This window comes from Lepeophtheirus salmonis, chromosome 5, assembly GCF_016086655.4.
Source record: "Lepeophtheirus salmonis chromosome 5, UVic_Lsal_1.4, whole genome shotgun sequence".
Lineage (NCBI taxonomy): Eukaryota > Metazoa > Arthropoda > Copepoda > Siphonostomatoida > Caligidae > Lepeophtheirus > Lepeophtheirus salmonis.
In genome coordinates this window covers 25814461-25832123 of record NC_052135.2, presented here as the reverse complement: position 1 = coordinate 25832123, position 17663 = coordinate 25814461, and the positions used below count along the sequence as shown (strand labels likewise).

The following is a 17663-nucleotide window of genomic DNA, read 5'->3' as shown; positions in this document are numbered from 1 at the left end:
TTTTCAACAAATTATAAAAGAAAAATAACGTTTTCAAGAAAAACGATCCCTTGCTTCTATATTTGTATTATAGAATGTATTGTATTTTTTCTGTTTGTTTTTTTTGAAAGAAAATTTTAATTGACATGTTTGTTTCAGCTTTGTTTACGAATTGATTTCGGTGTTTGATAAAATTTGACGTGTGAAGCGCCTCAAGGCTAATACGTACTCCTATATTATTATAATCGCACTAATTGGTATGTTTTTATGCATGTATTTAATATACAAGTATACAATTTGTCGAGTTACATATCCTCTGACCAAAGGATGAAATTACACATTTGATTAATTGACGTTCAGCTTGACTCTTTTAAATTTTTATACATTATACATACTTACTCACAGTTAAGTACGAGCCTTAAGTTCAGTTACTTTCTATTGTAAAACTTTAATAAACACAAGTTTTTATTGGTTTGGATGTCATTTCTTGGTACCAAGTAAGAAAATGTGTATGTAAATAATACTGTTGTTGGTACAGGAGTATTGGTATTGGTACCGGTTTAAAATTTCACGATACAGAATTGATATTTAAACCGGTAGTTGCAGGGTCATTATTAATACCAATTTTGATACCAAACCAGTACAAAAATATTATTGTAGTGAAAACTTTAATACTTAAACATACAATACTGTGACCAGTAATGTTGACACGAAAAATTTTACCCATGGACTTTCGCCTTGTGGAGATTTTGCTGTATGAGTATTCGCCACTTTTATATTACATAAAGGATTGGTCAGCAAAACGTGGACTGTTAATTAGTGCTAATTTTCTCATTAAAATAGGAAGATTTGGTGATTATTTTTAGAAATTTTGGTTCATCCATTCATATTGTATAAGCAAAATATTATAAGCATTTCGATTATGAAGAAACAAGTGAAATAGTGAGAAAATAAGGAAGGAATCGTAATTATAAGGACAAGGAGTATTGGATCTAAGATCATAAGTATATTTCGAAATGACTAATTGATTAATGGCATCTTACTCAGAATGATGATCTTAGTTGAGGCTTGAATAATTTATATAAATTCCATTGATAGAAAGAAAGGAATATTTCAACAGTAAAAATTAAAGTTAAAGTTCCAAACTATAATATAGCAACATAAAATGGAGGCGAGTATGTTAAGCAGCAAAATCAACGACAGGGAAAATTATCAAAGGCGAAATTTTTATTAGAAAATTATCAGTGGGGAAATATCCTAGAAGTATAGACTACATTACGTAAGTCCTAAACTAAATATTTGTTCTAATTTGATATTTTTCTCAGTAGTAAAAGCATAGCCAATATGTCAATAGAAATTTTGAGACTATTTTATTATCTTATTACTGAGATGTAAACAACAGGAAGGCGTTAGTTTCTTAATTGAACGCCCTATTGTAAAATGGAGGGAAAAGTGACCCATAAATCGTAATATTTTTTTTTTTTTTTTTTTCAAAAACTACAATTTACTAATTTATTTCACATCCATAGAGATCTAATACATATTTTATGAATATTCTGAAGTTTTTTTAAATAAAGGGGGCTTCTTTCGTACTAATACATATCCAACATGAACTTCCAAAACTGTACAATTTAATATTTTATTGAAAATCAACTTTATTTAAAGTTATCATTAGAAAAATTAAAAAGATATGGTAATTATTAGAGCTACTTTCGCGTCAAAGAAATGATCGTAATCCAAAATGTTCTTGCTACTTCAAGGTAAATTGACTTGAATTTAGTGGAAATAAACAATGTTACGGAAATAAATCAGTGTAGATGTATCAGAGTTCCTCTGATACATCTATTTTTTTAATTATTTTTTTCAAATCGTAGTCCCAAATATTCAAGCAAAACTTTCTAAAAGTTATTTTCTTTTCTCACTACAGAGCATAAATGACATGGGTTGGTCACTCTGTAGTAACTTAAGCAAATAATGTTGCTACTAAACAAATACATTACTTGTTAAACATATTGGAGACGGATACAGCGTATTCAAAACAATTTATCGTAATCTGATTATAATTTTAGGGAATCATGTTTATCTTTGAAGAATTGAAAATCCATCTGTAAAACTCTAAGATTAGCTATTCCAGATGTGATCATCACCTGACCGACGGACCCAAACAAACTAAATATGTCCAGGTGTAAATGTCTCTTATTATGAGTATCATATGTGAAGTTGATAGACATTTAAAAAATTATCAATGTAATGTCTATTTTTTTTTTTATTTTATTTTTTTAATTACAGCAGTCAAAATGCCTGTAATGCTACATTTATAATTTTCCAGCTTTTTGCAGATATCTAAATAGTTTCTTAGATAGATTTGTGTTTGAAAGTATTAGATAATTAATTGTTGCAAGATTTATCTGTGAAAATATATTTTTTTTTTCTTTAGACATTTACATTTGACTTGAAAACTCTGAATGTCGGCATTTTCTTCTTATACCAAAATAGGCTATTCAGTACCGTGTGTAGAATTACTTTCATACTGGATAAAAAAAATGTACAAATCATAGGTAGTCTGCCCAGATTGTGTCAATGTTATCTTCTATCATTTTCCTCATATGCTATTGAACTAATTGCAATCCATATATGAATAACTCTTAGTGAACAACTTTTCCCTTCTCATTCCCTTTTAAATAGTATTTGTTTTTCTTATGGAGTTACAGCCATTCAAGTAAAACTCATATCTGAACTGATGTTTTATTTGCTATAGTGACCCTTTGCAATTTTTAGTGAGATAATGCTCGTATTTACGTGTTTGTAGAATGATTTTTTATAATCCTTTAAAAGCCCGTCACTTACAAATTTCAAGCAATTAGTTTAATACCACATAACGCAAACTAGAAAAGCATTTTGAATAATATATACATTGCAAATATTAATAGGATTTGTTTCAAATATTTACATTTTCACGGTCGGTGTCATGAAGTCCTATTACAGGGTCCGCCAAATATGTGGATCCATTGTAGCATTGGTATGAGCATTTGTAGCACTTCTAGCATTAGTATGAGTAGTCCTACATTCACAGGAAAGAATAGATTTTTTCATTTTCGAAAATTATTAAAAATTTAATATATTGTCAAACTTTTTACATCTTCTGCTTCCTTTTTTTTTCTTTTTGGATGAAGTGGTTGCCCTCTGAGAAGATAATTCTTTCCAATCAATTTTTGACTTTTCTGCAGACGTATCTGACCTTGGAGGCTTCTAAAATTATCCCCAGCAGCTTTTAATCTTCTTGTTGAGTGTTTAGATATTGTAAGGCATCCTTGAGGTCTATCTCTAGTTCTACAACCGACCACATCTAATTTCACATACTTTTATAGTATGTCAACTAAAAAAGATATTTTTTTATTTATAAAATTGTAAATTTAAGAAAAAGTACTATCTCCCTAAATGGCTGAAAGAAAATTTATAAAATTGGACCACTCATACTATAAATAGATACCTTGGTTGTGGATCTGCATTTTTTTTAACCCTGTATAACGGTATTTTCTTCAAAGATTCCCAACGTCAATAGATATAATAAAGTTTTAAAGAGTGATAGTATACATTTGATACAGTTTTTCAAGAGATATAGTAATATTATAATACTTTTGCTCAAATTATAATAACAGATATAATTCTTATATCTGTTAATAGACCCTAAAATGCATTTAGTAATTATTAGATCCTTAAATATTATGAAAAATTGTGAATTTCAATTTATTAAGATCTGGATGGGAAAAGTTGAATGCGTTACCATGAATAGATATACCAATAAATATTTTTATTCTTAGAGAAGGTTTTTTGCTTTTCAATTTTTTTTTTTTTTTTTTTTTTGATAGAATTATTCTAATTTTTTCAATGATAAACTTTGATAGCTAAAGGGAGAAATGAACAAAAATAATTTCTTCAAATTAAATTGTGAGTATTCTTTTTTTTTTTGTTTTTTTGTGTAGTTCATATGGGAATGTATACGTCTGTGTGTGATTACTGTAGAGTATACATTTTAATATATGGAAATGAGCACATCGTAACTGTCAAATTAATTTACTCTACAAACAATAATTAATGACTTTTATTTATTTATTCTTTACTTAAGTGATTAGCATCTTCTTCTAGTCTATAAATGGCTATTTCATTCTTTTCAATACATACATACATATTCTTTCAAGACGCGCGCAAACATTGTCCGCGTGCGCGTAGTCACCACCTCTTATTTTTTTTTCTTCCTCCTTCTATCTACTAATTCCTCAACCAAAAAAATAAAAACTATTTTCCAACAGTACCAACTGTGACATTAGTGAGTTCATGTCGTGTGGGTGAAGCACAACAAGTTTAAGCTCAGTTTTTTGTTTTATAATTTTCTGTACATTATGAGTTGGATATCTGCACCTGTGGCGGCACCTCGAAAGAATAAGCCTCCTTTAAGAGAGGACTCTAGTCTTGAGGATGAAGACTCTCCTTATATGAATTTATCCGAATTGATTAATTCTGTTGAAAGGGATATTTGGGTACTAGAGCAACTAGAAAATAAGTCGCGTACCAGACATCCCTGGTCTTTGGACATGCCAGTTGTCACAACTGAGGAAATCCTTAATCTACCAGGGTATAAGCCCAAAAACAAGCCATGTAAGTTGTTTTTTTTTGTTTGATTATCTTCCTATGAATGCAGTTTTTTAGATTTATCATTTATTATGTGTTTCTTCATATGGAGTAGTAGTTGATTGAAAAATAATTATTTGACAATTTCTTGTGGAGTCTTAAATCCTTTCATGAAAGGAATCACAGTTTCAATTGGTTTAATCACTTAAAATTCCATATATTTAATTTGACATATACAAATACTTATAATAGATAATTATTGGAAGACTGGTTTTTCGGCAGTAATTGGTAATTTCAAAATTATACAATTATTATTTCACGAGGATTATAGGAATCAAATTCATATTTCGAATCCCTCCTCCATTTGTTGTAGTAATATAAATATCAATCTAAAACGAGTTTTAACTTCCACACGCTCTGACCGTATTTCCAATTATAATACAATAAACTATAAAAACAAGCTTCTTTTTTTTTTTTTTTTGTAAAAGTTCCTTTAATATTTATATCACAAAGATAAATGTTGATGCCAAAAATGGTTATTGACGTATAAATACATGAAATAAGTAAGAATATATTAGGTAACAAATACATGCCTCATGATTAAAATGCAACTTAAAAAGTTCACAAGTATAGGTTTTTGAATATTTTAATCGAGTCCAGCGTGAGCTCTAATATCTATTTGTATTTAACCCAAATTAAGTCGCAAGTCGTTGATTATAAGATCAAATCAAGTTTAAGTTCCTACATCTCCTTGAAACTGCAGATAAATCTTTTATGTAATAAATAAAGTGTCTTTTTCTTTAATAAAAATTTATCAATTTTTACTTTTATTTTATAAATAAAATTGGATATTTATTTTTTAAATTGAAAGCTCATGTTATTTTTATCTTTTATTATCGTAGGGTGGACTTAGTTAACAAAAAAAAAAAACATTTAATTAGTTACATTTATGTCCACACAAATAATTTCCCACGTAGGGTTAGTCTTGACGAAAAACCCCTAAGTAATTATTAGTAATAAAATTGTATTTGATATGGACCGTTTTTCTTAATTCTATGAGCCACACTACTTTCTTCTCCCCCTTCAATTTAAAAACAAGACATATAAGAAAATGGACGAAGGTGATCCACCTAAAAAAGGACAAAACTCGATTCCTTGCGAATTTTTTTAATGTATAAAGCAGATTTTAATCAATGATTAATTGAATTGGAAATCATGTTTTTTCAAAAAAAAAAAAAAAAATCTTTTTTTTTTGCAAATCCCTTCCAGAAACATCTAATAATTTTTAAGGAAAGGGAGGGTCAGGGTAATAATAGAAATAATTATTAACAAATTAAATAAATATGCAGAGCAAATAAAATATTGTTGTCTTAAACGGTGAAGGAAATACTATTTATATAATATATCATACGTTTATTTAAAGATCTTATCAATAACGGGTTTTATAAAATTACAATTTTCCTTTTGACTCCGTTTCTAAAATTTAGTTTTTTCTTGTTATATAATATTAAATATTATAATTATTTAATAACTGTGTATAATAGTGAATTTGCGAAATACTTAATATTCAATATTTTTATAAAACATACATTTTCTTTTAATAGATCGAAAATTATGTACAAAAAAGGGCATTACTAAACTAAATATCGATACAGTCCCCGAAAAGAGACACAAAAAGGACCTTTAAAATATATAATAAACATTTGTTAGTAAAAAAAGTCATAGGATTACGAGTGAACCAAATTATTTATCAAAAAGGTTTGTTTGGAGAATATTAAGTAGATTCAAAGTCACTTCATATCATAGTTGGGAAAAAAAACACTACCAAAAAAATTATTTTTTTCCCCTTACTATTTAAGATTTTTAATAATGAGTTGAGGTGTGCTGAGGGTTATTTAGATGGTTTTACTTTGTTTATTTGCCATTAAATTGTAGCATTGATTGTAGTTAATCATTCATCATCTACATTAAAGTGTCTACAAGGAAATATATATTTTTTAAATATAATGAAAGGTTGCGTGATTTTTAAATCATGCAACCTATCCTATAAGCTCGTAATAGTTTATGCTCATATGTTTTATGGCGTTACCTCACTATTTTTTTTTTTTTTGTCAGTTGTCGATGTCTCTGCTTCTTTTCTTTTAATCAGGGTTAGATTGATAATTGTTTGAATTCAAAGTGGCCCCTATTTGGGTGTGAACCATTCCCAAAATGATTTAATACTAATTTCATAGTTGGGAAGAATTGTCCGATAATTGGCTAATTTTTTTTATGAATGAGAGGCTGCAAGATACAATAAAGGTCACAACGTGATCTTCTTTAAATTTTTAAGAAGTGTTAGTCATATAACTTACGTATGTTACTATATAAACTTTGAATATCCATTTATCATACACACTCATGCCCAAGTATACCCATATAATAAAATAATATTTTTGGGGTTAAAAAAATTAAAAATTAAAACTTTCACCATAACAAAAAAAATTCCAATTATATATCTGTAAAAAAAAATCCTGTTTTTTATTATTATTAAAAATATCTATATTTTTTGTCATTTATATAATTCGTCTTGTCATAAAAACATAAATTAGACCGGATCTGATGCATTAACCACGGTGGCCAGTTTACTTAAATCGTTTTTTTTTTTCTGATAGGGGTTTTTAATTTGATTTGCACTAAAAGAAACCTTGAAATCGCTCAAGATTTACTTTCCATTATAAGATGTATATTTATTGATTTTGGGAACAGATATAACTAAGTAAGATGATAAGTGGGGGGCATATTGCATAGAACTAGAAGAAATGTATTTTTTTTTTAAATGATTTCACACGACTCAATATAATTCACTTTGTTTATATTTGGTCAATTCAATTATTATTAATTCAGTCTCTGTGCACCATTTTTGAAAGTGGGAGGCCAATAATTATAATTTTTTAATTTAATTATTTTTGGCTGCTAATAGTAATTTTCTCTTTCATGTTGTACTGTCCCTGTAATTAAGTGGTGTAGTCCATTTTGGAGACATAATGAGCATTAAATTAAATATTGACAGAAACAAAAGTTTGAAATGTGAAATCTTTACAGCTTTTTTTTAAGCAAAAAAAAATTGACTTTTCAGTTTAAGATATTGAGGTTATTGGTATCTAGTACAAAGAGAGGTTTGTTATAAAAAGAAATATCCACTCTTGATGCAGTTATGTCTCAACCCTATTCGAACAAATCAAATTTTACTCAACACATGTTCATTTATTACTACATAAAACATGTATCATTCAATGGGTAGACAAGTAGAACTCTACCGAAAATTTTATCTTCTTGACAATGAACATTGTGTGATTATCTCCAACAACAACACTTTCATTCTTAATTTAATAAATGTTTTGGTTCATTCAGTAGAAAAAAGAAAAAAAAGACATTATACAATAATGTTTAAAGTGTTTATTGCAAACTTTATTTGACTAATTTACCCAAGTATTCACTTGCCGAATTTCTGGTTGATCGGTTTGCCTTTTTACCCCCGAAGAATAAAATTGTGATACATTCATCCATACACACACAGTTTAATTAATATAGAGAACATTATATTATATATACAATTAATAGCATCTGATGTTATCCCTACCAATCCATGTACATAAATTCACTTTTGGAGTAGTAAAAATGACTTAGCAATGCTATGCATTCAGAAAGAGTTATTTGCTATATAAAAAAACCTATACTAAGAATTTTTATAATAATATATTCATTGTGTACATAAATATACCTACATTCTATAGGCATAATTAGTAAGAAAATTGTTTGGAATTTATCTAAGAGTAATAATAATAAAAGTACAAATATTTAAAAAGAAGGCTTATCAAAGTGAATTAAAATTGAGTTTATATTATGTACCTATGTACTCGTATGTATACTTAAATAAAAATAAGCAAGGTCAAAGTATATAGGTAAGGAAGGGTACCATGTACTATAGTCAATGGGAATGTATCTTGAGGCTATAATCATATTATTCTTCTATAAACATACGTATTATATATACCTTGCTACATTTCAAAAAGGATATACCTATGTAATATACATTATTCTCCATATGTAATTAATAAGGGCAAATAATCATAATTATATTATCAAAATGATAAGTAAATATGCATCTTTTTTTATATTTCAGTGGATTCGCGAGCTCCTGCTGCCCCTCCACTAGTCAAATCCTTTAATGAAGGACCTTCATCACCTGTCAAGACCCCACCTGCTCCTGTTCAAATCAAACGCCGTAGAGCATCCGATAACGATAATGACGACTCTCGCATTAACGACATGATTCACCATCGTCTTTTACCAAAGGGAAATGCCGTTACTAACGTCCTCTATGCTCGACGATTACCATCCCCTCCTATAGTAAGGAAAGAAGAAGAGAATCGAAGATTATACTGTCCTCTATGTGCTCAACCTTTTGGATATGTGTTTGGACTAGAATGCCATTTACTCTCTGTTCACTATGAGGATCTGAAACTTTTAAAAGATGGTGATAGACTCGATGATGGAGAATTCATTCCTCGTCTGTGTCCTGTATGTCGTGCTCAATTTCTCAAAGAAGGCCTTGTCGTTAGGCATCTGGTAGTTGATCACCCGGATTTTGTTACAAAAATCGTCAACTCTTCTCCAAATTCAGACCTTAATTGTAGATTTTGCGATCAAAAATTTCTCCATAGGCATTTGAGACTTTTTATGATACATTTAGAGCAGAAGCATACTAAGGATTTGGAAGGAGTTATTAGAGATCAGATATACAACGAGGCCAGACCTCCTGCTGAAAATATCTACGAATCTCCATGTTTCATAACTCCTCCAAAGAGGGGAGAAGACTATCTTGATAGATTTAGAGATGAAAACCATCACTACTATGAAATAGATAGTGGTAAGATTGTCTATCCCACGGGTAATAATAATGCTATTAGTCAAAACCGTTGGGATCAAAAAGTGGACGAATCCAACTCATTCTTGACGCTTCGAAAAAAGGTAAAAAGAATTGATAAGAACAATGAAAAGCGAAAATCAGCCGAACTAATTGATTTGTTGAGAAATACAACCTTTGATCAGAAAAATTCGAAGACCAATAACTATGGAAACACTCCTTTTGCTCCAAAAACGAAACAGAGTTACGTTCGTTCATCTATACGTAGAAAAATATTCACAGATGACGAATCAACTTACAAAAAAGTTCCACAGCCTGATCCTTTCTGTGTATTTACGGATGACGACGAAGAAGAAGATGAGGTTGAAGAGGAGCCTGGAAAGTCAGAAGAGGAAGAGAGCAATTATTCCTTTAGACAAAGTTTCATTCCCAAAAGAAAACTTTTTAAATGTAATCTATGTGAGGCTTCCTTCGTTGAAAATGCCTTCCTTCTAACACACTTAAAGAACAAGCATAGATCCACGATGCGGAAAGCGTTGAAGCCCCAATATTCATGTGGCTTTTGTCCAGCAAAATTCTTCAAAAATAGTTTTCTTATCAAGCATTGTGAATCTCATCACATAGTGGTCGATCATGACTCCATCAAAATCAGATAGATCTTTGGAAAACAAATCCATCTTTGGCTCATCCTAATTATGGGCACCTAATTGCAATGAACTTCTATTTCTATTTTTCTTAAAATAATTTTATATATTTTTTCCATATGTTAAACCCTCTTATTTGAATCTATATACAATTATTACTAATGAAATAGTTAATTAACGATTCATTCATATATTTCTTTTAAAGTGTACAACACGAGCTTATATTATTTTATTAAAAGTAATCATTCGCTAATCACAAAAATAATTTCTTATATAGTTTAAACTAGAATCAGAATAAACAAATGTGCTTTGTGAAAAGTCAAAATTTTTTATATATTTCAAATTATAGCAAATATAATTTATAAATTTGATAATAAAAAAAATATAAAACAAGATCCAAGAGTGTTAAATTCTTATTTTTTATAACAGTCTCTGACCTGCTTCTTCAAATCTTCAGGAATCTGCTCTATCAGTGATTGATGATCGTTGGCATTTGCTGAAGCAATGACTCCCCATTCGTTAATGTGTTGAACATCAAAATTATACAGATAATTGTTTCCCCATATATCAGTTAAACGGCCTCCTAATGCGTGTAAAATGGCTTCAGGGGCGCATGTATCCCACTTTTTACATCCAGGCGTTGGAAATACATAAGCATCCGCCTGACCATCCAGCAACATAAGCACTTTATATCCCGCACCACCAACCCTAAGAACTTCAGAAGGGTTGAGAGTGTTTATTACCTCATCAACTATTTTTGTTGAATGACTACGAGTTGTAACGATGATTTTCCCATCTTTAGAAGGAGATTGCTTTACAAAATTGATTTCCACTTTTCCACCAATAGCTCCATAAAGAGTTCTTCCCATATTTCCATCTCGTTTATAGTAAGGTTGGTGAACTACACCAGCTATAGCCTTACCCTGAACAGCAATTCCAATTAGAACCGTGACTCTCTCTAAAAATCCATCTGCAAACTCCTTTGTTCCATCTAAAGGGTCGATCCACACCGTGATATCTTCCAAACTAACATTTTGAAGCTCTTCTGGTACACAGTAGGGATTTTGTGATTTTGATGACGAAACTATAAATTTTTTAGAGCCGGCTTCATCGAAATAATGATTTCCCTCTTCACTAATAACTCTTAGACCAGGAAAACTTTTGCAAAAAGACATTTGTAAAACATCAGAAACTCTTCTATCAGCAAGAGTTTGCAAATCATTGATACCCGTTTTCTCTAGAACGCCCAATTTCCCAGTTGACAATACTTGTCGTACAATTTCTCCGCCCTTCTCAGCGGCAGCTACAGAGAAACTTAGTACATCACTCAAAATACTTGAGCTCATTTTGGAGATGCAATTCTTCGTTGGGATAGATACTCTTAAAAATATACTACTGAACAAATGTATCATCAAGCAACTTGACTGAAACTGGAATAAATGAAAAGAGGTAAAAAATTAGATAATGGGTTCGTAACATTATATAACTTTAATTAAGCAACGATCACACAACTTATAATATTTAAACGGAACAATGAACAGCTAAATAATCACAAAACCCCTTCCCAAAAAGAAAAATCTAAAATATGTTAAATGCATCATGATGATAGATCATTTCAGATTTTGGACAAGGGTACAAAAACAAAATATAATTAGGTATATATTTATATAATTGTTTCACTTAATTAAAACATGAATTCTCCAAAAATAATTGAGCCATATCCTAAGCAGGAAAGCTAAACACAATTACATTTGACGTGATACTTAATGGATTTAAAATATATTCAATATTATATATTTGATTCAAAAATAAAATGTCAAATTTATTGAGCAGATCAAAAAAACACTTGCATGCATTTTTAAGTCATAAAAAGTTTAACGTTTCCAGTAGCACTTTTATGCAAATGAATCAATTGTTAATTTATAATACCAATTAAAAATTAATGGAATGCAGTCCGCAGAATAAATAGGTATTAATTTGTTAATTGTTAGTAATCATAATTTTAAAAATGAATTATAAGGATGGAGCCTGAGTAAACCTAATAAGTCATGTGATATATATAAAAAGAAATTAATGTCACATTTTGTTTGTGTTATAGGGAAAGTTGAGTTAATGTCGGATGGCTATTCTGAGGGTTCTTGCTCTACATTTTTTCATACTGTATTATAATATCAAATACCAATTATAATACCAATTTCAACTTCATTGGAAGATATATCACTTCAATAAGTCACGGGTTCACCATCAATTAATGTTCATATTCCATATTCCACACTATACGTTTGTCAATAGAAGTATGAAATACGTAATTTGAATTAAAATTTATAAATAAAATATCCTAATTAAGCCATTGTGCATCAATTCTTCCCCTCCAAAAAAGGAATACAATATTTAAGGATCATAGGCTTAGATGATAAGAGATGTAATAGCACGAAGAAGTTAAAAATTGAACAATATTCATTAAGAGTCAAGTCTCCAAGATTAGGCATTAAAAGTATGTTCTACCAACTGAATTCCTTTAATAAGAATATTCCATATTATGTGATATTATGTATACCTTTATAACAATTTCAAATTTGTTATACATAATGAATAATACACTGTCAAGTCGTCACTAGGATAATATTGCAATTAGTAAATATTATTCAACGAGATAGGAACATTTTTCTTTTTCAACGATAAATGGCATCATTATGAGAGAACTGAAGCCCTGCTTCAAAGAAAAGGAGTAATGTCGTGTTAGATCCAAAGAAAACGATATTATTAGACGTTAGCCATTCGAGTCATTTAAAAACTCGAATCTTCTAAAACAATGATACTTACCTCTTCATAGTAGACTAGATCAAATGTTTGCAAAATAGCGGTTTATAGCTTATGGCAATTATGTATGTAATACAACAAGGGAACATTGCATTTCTAGCTCAGCTCTCTCGTCATTGTATGTTTATGTCGTTCATCATTGTTACCAATTTAAAAACACGAGAAATGACTGTTACATTATAATTTATCATTGAGTCCCGGTTATTGTCTCCCATATTTCTAATAAAATATATAGAATTACACCTCTTAAACATAGATCATTGAGCCATAAAATATAATAAACGAAAATGCAATAATACTTCAATTATTTAAAGTAGATAATAGATATATTAGGGATTCTAGGCGGAAATAGCCAGAATTTCGCCCAACAACTTGTTGCCTATGAAAACAAAGTAGCAACAGTTGTATTAAAAAGAAGAGGAGGAGGGAAAAAGATCCTTTGCAGCTAGCTACACTGTTCTTTTCTACAGATTGTAAGTAAATGTATGTGTATAGGAATTACGATCACCCGCTCTACCACCTATGCGATAAACATAAAGAAGTGCCGTTTTTATAACATTTACAACAATAAAAACAACATATGGCCCTATAAAAATAAAAATGCTTCCTGCCCTATTTTACTTACTCACCGCCATGTCTGCCTTTTCCTCATTTTATAGTTGTAAACCAAGTAATACAACGGAAAACTAATTTGATAAACATTTATTATTCACACAAAAAAGGATCAATAACTAAAAATGGACAGTGATGATGTACATTTACAGATAAGTGTACTCTTTTGCATGAATTCATTTTTCTTTAGATTTTTTTGTCTCTAAATAAGTTTACATAAACATTAAGAGTTCGAATCAGACGTGTAGGTAAACCGTTGTAGTTCAAGGGAAAAAAAGAGGAATTTCATTTTTTTTCTTTTCTTTATTGTGCGTGTGTGTGTGAGGCACATTATTCGTCCTGCAGTTATTTGGTGACGAGGGCGGCGGGTAAAGAGGGGAAAGGAAGAAGTTTTTCCCTCCATTTTTTGTAACGTTTATTTCCATTTCGGGGAAGGATCCGAATTTCGGAGTCAGCTATTTTAGTCCATGTTGAATGTGTGTGTTGATAAACCTCCTTGGATTTCATGACTAGATGCTTACTCTGAAAGTCGTTAATTCATGAAACCCCCTCTGATATCCAAGACGACGGTGGACGCGGCGTGGGTGAATGATGTGAGTGAGTAGAGGTTTATTTTTCTTCCGGAACCCGGTTCCCAACTCCTTCCTAATAGGAGAGACTGTGATGTGGATGACTAGATCTCTACTCATCAATATCGTTTAGCCCCAGACATCACTTGTCCAGCCATTTCTCCCTTGGGATCCCTGCGTTCGTTGAGTCGGTCATTTCTGCACCCTGCTCCTTCTCCCCCAAGAGGAGGAAAGCTTCAAAGAGTTCGAGTGTCGGTCTTTAGTCCTCCATTCCCTTCGTTTCTCACTCTTGACAATGATAAACAGATGACTAGACCTTACACTCGAGTTTAAAGAAGTGTGATCATCTCTTCATGGAGTCGCTCCTCAACAACAGCCCAGGAGTGAGTAAAATAGACACGACCATTTCCCCCTCTCAGACTTTCACTCAGAAATCATTCTTTCGATTAAACTACATTTTTTTTCTCCTTAGTAATAAGGGATGGGAAAATGGTCGAAATAATCGTGAGCGTACATTTTTTATTTAAGTATATGTCTGTAATCTGTAATAATTATTTTGAAAATTTGTATGTACTAGTGAGTAAGGAGCACTTTATTTTTATAGAGATTTCTCATAGCCGAGATTTCATCTACCTAAGTTGTAAGGATAGCCTTATATTTTTGACCTTCGACTTTACGAGTATTCGAACACTTCTTATAGTAGGAATCAAAATTTTAACTAAGTGTTTCTTGCTTGCAAATATGTTTATTTTCAAAATAGGGTTAATTAATTCCCAAGGGCTCTAATATCTTCCAGATTACCAGACAATACGTATGTAATAAATGTATTAACACAATTTTCATATCCTTATTTATAATCATACTGTCAGTATGTCTTTCTGGTCTTATGTTGCATACACAGAACTGACATTCTTCCTATTATTTGTATAAGTATGTATCTAATTTATTCTTCAATTATTCCAATTCATTATTAAATTAAGATATATTTTCAATTATGTTATTACCATTGTCCTTCGTGTCAATAAAGTTTGTAGGGCAAAGAAATAAATAATTCGGTTTGATAATTGTTTGAATATTCTACTAAACTTATTATTTCTTTTAATTCTCAATTACTTTTACAATCTAAGATAGTTTTATTCCCCCAGTGTATCATCATTCTTTATTTTTGTTAAAAATGTGTATACATATTATCTTAGTTCTTTTAATAGCTGTGGAAATAGGTAGTTTAATTCAATACTATTTACTTTTTGCCTGTTAAATTTTGTGAGATTAATTAATATACATATTAAGAAAATAAATATCTTCTCATTGAAAATCTCTTAAATTTATTCATAAAGTAATTTGTGGTATAATTACATGGTGATAAGTATTGAAGCTAGGTTCTGAATTCGTCTCAGTTATAAATAATAAAACATGACAATGGATGATGACTCACTATATTCCTTATCATATGTTAGACTTTAGATTTCTTATCACTGAAATTTATATCAGTTGAACCATGGCATCTTCTTCTAAAGGTGTAATAGTGTATTCGAAAGTCCTCATTCCATATGCAGAGGAGCTTTATAAGAAATCCAAGGATTTATATTATGAATATAGGAGCTTTAAAGGTAGGAACAAGTGTTTCATTTGCTTCAATCAATTAAGTTTTCTTTTTGTGTGGTACGTTTGCTCATTTTGTTTAGTAGTTGTTGTCAAATCTGATTTTTTCTTCAATCAGGTGTCTCAGTTAGGTGAACGGGTTGAAAATGAGTGGTGGCAAGAAAAAGAAGCAGTGAGTTAAGATATGCTACTATTGTATAAATCGATTTTTCTGATATATATTTTATTGACGATCACTAAGGCTCCACGTTTAATTTAAATTGTTCTTCCTAAAACATTTAATTATCAACTATTATTGTGTCAATTGATTGGAGCAATAGTAGCATATCTTTTCTGCTCTATTTTAGGTCATCTCTTCTGGCTGGAAATGGTTTTTCAAATATATCTTTAGTAGTAAGGTATAAGCTGCATTATTTTCTTCCTCTAATAATGAATTTACTATTAAGAATTTGTTAAGGCAGTGCTGTAAAAGTTTATTTTTACCATCTTTATTAGACCTATCTTAAATCAATTATATTTTCGGTTGAATTCTGACAGTTACTTTCAGTACTTCACAAATTTAGAAGTATATGTAATGTCTTGGTTTAATTTGATTTTTTGAAAAACCAATATGAAAATAATTTTTTTTTCATCATTTCCTCTCACTTTGGATAGTCGTGTTGCATATGATATAGCAGGAGTCGGCAATAGTGTTGTTTCAGAATCAGGTAAGTTGACTATATTTAACAATATTCCTAAACAGGAACAACTTAATTTGTACTTGTCTTTTAAAGTAAGATGTATAGTTTAATTTACGAATAAATAGTAGTAAGAGACGTTTTGTTTTATAATACTAGTAAATTAATCATTTTAGATAGATATGTTCTTAAAAATTTGTTAATTATATTTTTTGGAATTTGTTTATGAGATAGAAAATACGTGTCTTGTTTTCTTAATATATTAGCTCTGTTATGATATTCTACGAGTATTTATATAATTTTATTGATCATTTAAATTATTTCTTAACTAACGTTCACTGTACTAAATTCCCTCGTATTTTTGAAAAATATAATACTGACAGGGCTATTAATTTATGAAATTACTTCGGTATTTTTTTAAATTTTACTAAATCTATCACAGACTGTCGATTAAACATTCGACGGTAATTGTGGTTTGATTCTATAGTTTTATGTAGGCGATTGGTGGTTTTCATTTTATATGAGATACTGAGAACAGTTAAGATTGATAATACGTTAGAAAAGTATGTGTGGCGCGAAAGTGTGACACTGATTGTAAATGCGTTAGACTTGAGAGCCCTGTATTGAATATTCTCTTTAATTTGGTCTGGGAAGCTAACTCATCAACAACATTTTCTTAATTGAAATTATAATCAAATAGATATATTACTAATAACTTCATATGCTATAACATTTCCGTATATGTTTATTAATTTTTTAGTATTTATGGGTTTCGTTATTTATTGGTTGGCGAGTAATGGCTACATTTAAAAAAATCTTATATTAGAACTACGACATTATTTGAATATAGGTATGACGATTTAACAAAGGCTTTATGAATCAGAGAAATAGGTTCATCTAATACGGCATTATCTCGCCAACACTAAGATACCCTTTGTATTTTTGGTCAGCTGTCGATCCCCTCTTCTCCCTTGATACGTCATGTCTATTGCATAATTTATTATTTTTCATAAATAGACAAAGTAATAAGTAATTCTATACATATGCTCCGCTTTCAAAAGAACAGGAATACAATTTCTTGTTGATCTCTCGTTGTTTACATAATATATATATATTGGCGATTTCTTCATAAAAATAATTTAATAACTACTCTTAATAAAATATTACAAAGCAATATTATAAAACAGTGTCGAATAAAATACTATGTATTTTGATAATACAT

The 17663-nt window shown here is 29.9% G+C and overlaps 3 protein-coding genes across 9 annotated transcripts in view; 2 read left to right on the top strand and 1 right to left on the bottom strand.

The window, feature by feature from the left end:
* The first annotated feature begins 4198 nt into the window (after window positions 1-4198).
* On the top strand, window positions 4199-10551 carry LOC121117350 (uncharacterized). The gene is made up of 2 exons (XM_040711755.2): window positions 4199-4635; window positions 8774-10551. The coding sequence occupies exons 1-2, from the start codon at window positions 4380-4382 to the stop codon at window positions 10171-10173; spliced, it is 1656 nt and encodes a 551-aa protein (XP_040567689.1). The 5' UTR covers window positions 4199-4379; the 3' UTR covers window positions 10174-10551.
* On the bottom strand, window positions 10329-13278 carry LOC121117351 (3'(2'),5'-bisphosphate nucleotidase 1). Of its 4 annotated transcripts, none has more exons than XM_040711756.2 (3): window positions 12985-13118; window positions 12719-12871; window positions 10470-11591 (listed from the first exon to the last, which is right to left on the bottom strand). In XM_040711756.2, exons 2-3 carry the CDS (start codon window positions 12746-12748, stop codon window positions 10575-10577), a joined length of 1047 nt encoding a protein of 348 aa, XP_040567690.1. In that variant the 5' UTR covers window positions 12749-12871; window positions 12985-13118; the 3' UTR covers window positions 10470-10574. The 4 variants fall into 4 exon arrangements, with proteins under 4 accessions (XP_040567693.1, XP_040567690.1, XP_040567691.1 ...); XM_040711757.2 differs by having other exon boundaries at window positions 12719-12874; window positions 12985-13113; XM_040711759.2 differs by lacking the exon at window positions 12719-12871 and having other exon boundaries at window positions 10329-11591; window positions 12985-13278.
* A 2364-nt stretch (window positions 13279-15642) lies between these two features.
* kcc (solute carrier family 12 member kcc) overlaps window positions 15643-17663 on the top strand; it is a 200453-nt gene continuing 198432 nt past the window's right edge. For 2 of the 4 annotated variants that reach the window (XM_071888484.1, XM_071888479.1), the window contains exons 1-4: window positions 15652-15772; window positions 15883-15936; window positions 16112-16162; window positions 16419-16471. In XM_071888484.1, the coding sequence (XP_071744585.1) occupies window positions 15911-15936; window positions 16112-16162; window positions 16419-16471 (130 nt within the window). In that variant the 5' untranslated portion in view covers window positions 15652-15772; window positions 15883-15910. Of the gene's footprint in view, window positions 15773-15882; window positions 15937-16111; window positions 16163-16418; window positions 16472-17663 lie in introns of all 4 variants that reach the window. The other 2 variants (XM_071888486.1, XM_071888480.1) reach the window with 1 other exon arrangement.

Coding starts and splice junctions, on each gene's coding strand:
- LOC121117350 (XM_040711755.2), top strand. CDS start 4,380: ATGAGTTGGATATCTGCACCTGTGGCGGCACCTCGAAAGAATAAGCCT. Junction 4,636..8,773: donor TAAGCCCAAAAACAAGCCAT/GTAAGTTGTTTT, acceptor TTTATATTTCAG/TGGATTCGCGAGCTCCTGCT.
- LOC121117351 (XM_040711756.2), bottom strand. CDS start 12,748: ATGTATAACAAATTTGAAATTGTTATAAAG. Junction 11,592..12,718: donor AATTTGAAATTGTTATAAAG/GTATACATAATA, acceptor CATTTATTCCAG/TTTCAGTCAAGTTGCTTGAT.